At 41.3% G+C, this 6757-nt stretch overlaps 1 protein-coding gene across 1 annotated transcript in view; it reads right to left on the minus strand.

Annotated features, from left to right (window-relative positions):
* The window catches only part of slc17a7a (solute carrier family 17 member 7a), an 11801-nt gene extending 5639 nt beyond the window's left edge, over positions 1–6162 (minus strand). The window contains exons 1-4 of the mRNA XM_046075314.1: positions 6158–6162; positions 1095–1347; positions 478–596; positions 39–153 (exon numbers count right to left, since the gene is read on the minus strand). Coding sequence (XP_045931270.1) covers positions 39–153; positions 478–596; positions 1095–1265 — 405 coding nt within the window. The 5' untranslated portion in view covers positions 1266–1347; positions 6158–6162. The remainder of the gene's footprint in view (positions 1–38; positions 154–477; positions 597–1094; positions 1348–6157) is intronic.
* Positions 6163–6757: the final 595 nt, after the last annotated feature.

The following is a 6757-nucleotide window of genomic DNA, read 5'->3' on the forward strand; positions in this document are numbered from 1 at the left end:
CCCCCCCCCCCACACACACACACACACACAAACAGTACCTCAACAAGGCCCTGGCATATCCTGACCAGTATGACGCAGCTGTAGTGGCAGCGAGCAGCAGATGGAATCAGCATGTTGAGGGTGGATGTGGCCACGATGGCAAAGCCAAACACTCTTAAACACACAAAAGACAAAAAAAGCCACCTCAGATCGGATTCAACAGTAACAACAACACCACAAGAATAACAACAAACGCTCCACTGATAAAGGATGAAGCTTCATGGTTGTGGTCTTATATCACTGGAGTTTTTCAGAATTGTTGTATGGTTTGATACAACTCAATGTTTGGGAGATGTATCCAAGAAAGAGCAAAATCATTCTTTTTTTTTCATATCCAGCACAATTACCCAACTGTTACAACTAACAACTAACTTATAGTAGACCAGATTACAGTAATGCCCATATTGGAAAATATATTGTAAATGTGAAGACATTCACCTGTTGGCTGCAAATTTCCGACATATAAAGCCCCCGGGGATCTGTGTGACGATGTAGCCCCAGAAGAAGGAGCCGTGGATCATCCCCACTGTCTCAGGGTCCCAGGTGAACTGCGCAGCCTGGAGAAAAGAATATATATGATTTTAACTTAATTTAATTTGAAATGTACTCTAACACAGAGGAGATCATCTGAACTTCACAAAGTAATATACTAAAAGGGTAGTCAAATATAAACACATTTGTCTACCCAAGCATGACACCCATCTAATTTATTTTGATGTATTCTCAGCTTGCTTTATAAATTTGGTCAATCTGTGGTTATAATAATACATTAAAAAAAGCTTTTAAGTTCCAAAAAGTTGTGATTAAGAAAAAGGTGGCACAAATTTACAAAATATGCTTATGTTCACTTTATGAAGTGAGGCCTGAGATCGCTGTGTAACAAAATCTTTAGTGGCATTAATCAAGTCCAATAAAGCAGGCCATACAGAAAGAGAAACAAATCCTAAATACAATTTGATATATGTGAAGCTTGTATAATAATGCAATCCTTGTCAAAGATAGCCGGATACAGTAAAGTTGGGTTCAAGAGCTTTGATTTTAGTTTTGCCACTTACCACAAGTACTTCCTTGTTGCCTTTGTAGACAGTGTGGTCATTGACCATGCTAACAATGGCAACACCCAGGTTACACCGGATGCCAAAAGAGATGCAGAATCCCAGGCCAGACAGGATGGCGATGATGTACCGTCTCGGCAAGCCAAAGCAGGTACAGTCCACCACCGGCATCTCCTTCTCCTCCACCAGCTCAGGACGGCCCTCCGCTGATAACTCAATGGTTTCTCCATTGGGCTGCCGCTTCTCAATTAGCCTGAGGTGAGACACAGAGAGAGCGTGCAGGAAAGGAGACCTATGAGGCAGCCTCTGCGCTTACACAAAATATTGTGGATCCAAAGGCTTCCAGAGATTTCTAAGGCTTTAGTGAATTATTTCTAAAATTGTAAACAACAAAATTCCATTTGAAACATATTGGATTTAGAAGTTTGCAATGATGGGCCCACTCGTAAGTCAAACACAGTTTAACAGGTTAACAGTTAGGTTATCTTTATAAAACTTTACACAGCGTGCTTGGGATGAACTGCTCCAGAGTAATACTGCAAGAATATATTATGGAGATAATTCTGTTTGTTGTCCATTTATGTTTTGTTGATACGTGCAAATGATTCAGCAGTAATACCTGCTCATTTACAGAATCTCACAAAAGTGAGTACACCCCTCACGTTTTGTTTGATTATATATTTTCATGTGACAAAACTGAAGAAATGACACTTTGCTACGATGTCAAGTAGTGAGTGTACAGCTTGTATAACAGTGTAAATTTGCTGTCCCCTCAAAATAACACATCACACAGCCATTTATGTCTAAATCTCTGGCAACAAAAATGAGTACACCCCTAAGTGAAAATGTCCAAACTGGACCCAGTTAGCCATTTTCCCTCCCCGGCATCATGTGACAGTGTTACAACTCTCAGCTGTGAATGGGGAGCAGGTGTGTTAAATTTGGTGTCATCGCTCTCACACTCCCTCGTACTGGTCACTGGAAGTTCAACATGGCACCCCATGGCATATAACTCTCTGAGAATCTGAAAAAAAGAATTGTTGCTCTACATAAAGATGGCTTAGGCTATAAGAAGATTGCCAAGACCCTGAAACTGAGCTGCAGCACGGTGGCCAAGACTATACAGCGGTTCAACAGGACAAGTTCTCTCGTTGTCTTGTCAGTGCTCAGACCATACGCTGCACACTGCATCAAATTGGTCTGCATGGCTGTCCTCCCAGAAGGAAGCCTCTTCTAAAGATGATGCACATGAAAGCCCGCAAACAGTTTGCTGAAGACAAGCAGACTGTGGACATGGATTACTGGAACCATGTCCTGTGTCCAAGATAAACTTATTTGGTTATCATGAGTGCTGCCGGCACTGGGGAGCTACAGTTCATTGAGCGAACCATGAACGCCAACATGTACTGTGACATACTGAAGCAGACATACTGGAGACTGGCTGCAGGGCAGTATTCCAACATGATAACAACCCCAAACACACCTCTAAGACGACCACTGCCTTGCTAAAGAAGCTGAGGGTAAAGGTGATGGACTGTCCGAGCATGTCTGCAGACCTAAACCCTATTGAGCATCTGTGGGGCATCCTCAAACAGAAGGTGGAGGAGCACAAGGTCTCTAACATCCACCAGCTACGTGATGTCATCATGGAGGAGTGGAAGAGGACTCCAGTGGCAACCTGTGAAGCTCTGGTGAACTCCATGCCCAAGTGGGTTAAGGCAGTGCTGGAAAATAATGGTGGCCACACAAAATACTTTGGGCCCAATTAGGACATTTTAATTTAGTGGTGTAGTCCCTTTTGTTGCCAGCAGTTTAGACATTAATGGCTGTGTGATGTGTTATTTTGAGGGGACAGCAAATTTACACTGTTGTACAAGCAGTACACTCACTACTTTACATTTTTTTGCAAAGTGTCATTTCTTCAGTGTTGTCACATGAAAATATATAATCAAACAAAACGTGAGGGGTGTACTCACTTTTGTGAGATTCTGTAAATGAGCAGGTATTACTGCTGAATCATTTGCACGTATCAACAAAACATAAATGGACAACAAGATATAATCAAATATTTACAAACATGTGAAGGATGTACTCACTTTTGTGAGATAATGTAAGTACTTAAAAGGTAATTTCGGTATTTTTAACCTGAGCCCTATTTTCACATATTTATGGGTCGAAATGGCTAGGAGGTACAAAACCTTTTGGAATTCGTGCATTAGATGGCTTTAGCCAGCAGCTGCAACCCGGCTGCAGTGACTTCAACATACCTTTGGGGCATTTGCACCCGTCAAAATTATGTCCAGAAAAAGTGCTTCTTTTTGCTACTGACAGGCTGTGGAAATGTGAGTCACAGTTGGAGAAGAGTTTGTTGTGTGGGAGTAACTTTAGGAAATAAAGTCTTGCTAGCAGTTCCTCTTTGTGCACAACAAACATTTCTCTCCAACTCCAGAATACGAAAAAAAAAGCCCATTAAATTAAAAAAACAGACAGGAACACAGAGAGACATTCCTAATGAAAAGAGGGAGAGGTGACAGTGAGGTGACATACTGATGCACGCCTTCGCTAAGGGACAAAATTACATAACATGGAAACAGTGGCTGAAAGAGGGATTTCCTGGGAGCATCGGGAACAGGACAGGTCAAAAGCTTGAAATGCGGGAAACATGGTGGCACGTTGTCAGTAGACATCTTTGAGCAAAACAATGATCTAAGTCTTCTCTTAATGTTTCATGCACACCTTCCAGACACATGGCTCTCACTGAGTGTTTATCAGTGTGGAGCAATTAAAAAAAATATATTACTGCTTTCCATAGACTCTCTCTCTCTCTCTCACTCACTCACTCACTCACTCACACACACACACACACACCTCCATGCAGAGACAACACGAACCATATTGGGGTTATGTCTGACTCAGCTTGCCCCGTGTGGAAGCAGCTGTCACTAGCCGAGGAGTAGCGCCAGCCACGACAGCACATCCCACCAGTGTCTGCTCCTTCAGGAGTAAGGATGCCTGGGACCTTCTGCTCTATATTGGTGTTGTTCAAGATGCTCCTGCTTGTGTCTCTCGGACACAAGCAGGAGCTCTCTGGAGACCGAAATCTAACCACATCATATTACTAAATGGACAGGCTCGTGTGTTTGTACTGTGATGCTATTCAGGTGGAGTGAGTGCACAGACAGATGAAAAAAGAGAGATTATTAGTAAGTATTAAGTAGAAAAAGGCATGCATTTTGGTATTATGGATGGCCTGCTTAAAATGTGCAATATGCTGATTAACTGAAAAGGACATTTTGTAAAAAAAGCAGAAGCGCTGACATGTTTACTAATCTGTGTAATCAATATTTGAAGTGTTATTTTAAAAAATCTATTTTTTTTTTATTTTCTTACTAATAATTTTTTTCTTGCCAACCAAGAAACGCCTGCATTTACTTAAAATTATGTAAGTGAATAATCAGTTTTTCTTAGAAGAGACCAAAATTTGTTGTTATTTCAGGCTGTTACTCAGTTTGATGCTCGGCATTCGACCCATTTTTGTCGAATGCCGAGCGTCACTTTTTCCACAGAAGTCAAACAGAGAAGTCAGGAGAGTGGCCATCTGTATATTACAATGTCCATACTCTCAACTACACCCCCCCCCACACACACACTGTTAAACACATACATGCATACCGCAGACTTAAAGACATGCTTTCTGCAGATACGCTTTTTTCAGATTAATTGCGACATAGTGCCACACTTTCCAGCGTATAGTTGCTTTAACCTGAGTATGTGTGTGTGTGTGTGTTTTAAGCATATGTGAGTGCACAGTGAATTGCAGTCGTGTGTCAGATGTCCAATTTCCACTGGGTTGATCCAGTTAGTCAGTGAGCTGGAGAATTATGTACAGAAACGGGCACAATCACCACAAAGATTCATTCCGTGTGGTGAGGACGGTTGCATTTTTGAAAAGTTGTTTCAAATCTGAGCTTCAATAAGTTCCTTTAAAACAAGTGTTTACTACATTGTGAACGCTGCTCTGTTTTTCAATCAAACATTTAAGACAATTCATCTCTCTCTGGCTCTCGGCAACTCCAAGATAACTCATTCACACACTCTAACGCAAGACAAGCCACACTCTGGCACTGGTTAATTATTGATGTGTTTTTGGATGAGATAAATTATTCACTCTAGCTTTTCCACCATAAAATGTCACTATCTATTTATCTGTTGGCCTGTCTGTCTGCATCTCTGCATATACACTCTGTTGCATCCATCCAGTCGTTATATTTCTAATGTATGCATGTGGAATTTATTCCCTCCCCCATTTCCACACATCAGACTCTGCCTAATCTCTTTATACATCCCTGCAATACGTCAATAGACAGAAAAGAAAAAAGATATGGCAGTACAATGATGTATAAATTAAACCTGGGTCCACAGTGAGATATTCTGCTTGTCAAGTAAAACATAAAGACAACAGAAAAGTAGTATTTTTAAGCCACGTTTTGGAATTTATAAGAGATTAGAGAGGATGCATCCTCTCTCTCTCTCTCTCTCTCTCCATCTCTCTTAATCTGTCACAACGTTCAGATTAGGATTACAAAAATGATTTACTTCCGGAAATGAATATGGTGGGACAGACTAGCGCTGGGTGTGGTTCAGCATGCTTCCTCCTCCATCACGACACACTACTGAATTCATGCTGGCCTTTGATTAAACTTTTTTAGTCCTTTAAAAGATCTGATTGCTTCAATTTAACATGCAGTTATTTTATTCTTCTAGTAAACATTGAGATGATGTCTAAAATCTCCAGTTTCGGACATCTGTTACAAACACGATATTTTTTTGTACAGAGCTGGGTAAACAGTCAATTTCTCTTAGAAATGACCTGTTTGACTGACTGAGTGGTGTGAACAAAAGGACTAACTTCATTCTTGTTTCAGCTACATCATATGAGATATATTTGGTGGAAGGCGCCCTGGCCAAGGAGCCTTAATATGTCCACCACAGTGCAATGTATGTTGTTCAAAAAGCTGATGAGTCATTGGCCGCACTCACACTGCTATGCTGTCCACACTAACCTGAATGGAGATCAGTATCCTACTTCAGAGTTAGTGAAGGTTGCAGGAGCATCCTCATTAAACCTCACAACAGATTGCAGCCTGACACCTACACATACGCTATCAGCTAACGAGGACAGCCCACAGCAAGAATTACCTTTAATTACAGATGCTTCCCACTAAAGGGCAATCTCACCCTAGTTCACGTGTAAATGTCTCAAAATAGCTGACTATCTGAGGGTCTCCTTCTTTTAATGTGGTGTTTTAATGTGGCAGAGGAAGAGTTTTCTGGTACTTTCAGTTCACAAACAAATCTTGACATAAATCAGCATCTGTCAGCATGTTTGCCTGCTAGCACAAGACATCTTTCATGTTGGTTGGTAAAAATTGCTTTATCTCTGAGGAAGTACAGGTTTGAGGTACACATAGAGAAGAGAAACTTTGTCCATAGACATTTGCCTTCATGTGGGGTTCACAATATCGTGGGCTTCCACTCAGCTGATGTAGCTTCTCTAGGTAGTATGGCCAGGCCTCAATTGGTCTCAGCTGGCAACAATTAATGAGCGAGAGAGCATGAGCAGGCAGGAGTCCCGTGACCTCAGGCTTTCTGAAATATCATAA

The sequence above is a fragment of the Micropterus dolomieu genome, linkage group LG02 (assembly GCF_021292245.1).
Source record: "Micropterus dolomieu isolate WLL.071019.BEF.003 ecotype Adirondacks linkage group LG02, ASM2129224v1, whole genome shotgun sequence".
Taxonomy (NCBI): Eukaryota; Metazoa; Chordata; class Actinopteri; order Centrarchiformes; family Centrarchidae; genus Micropterus; species Micropterus dolomieu.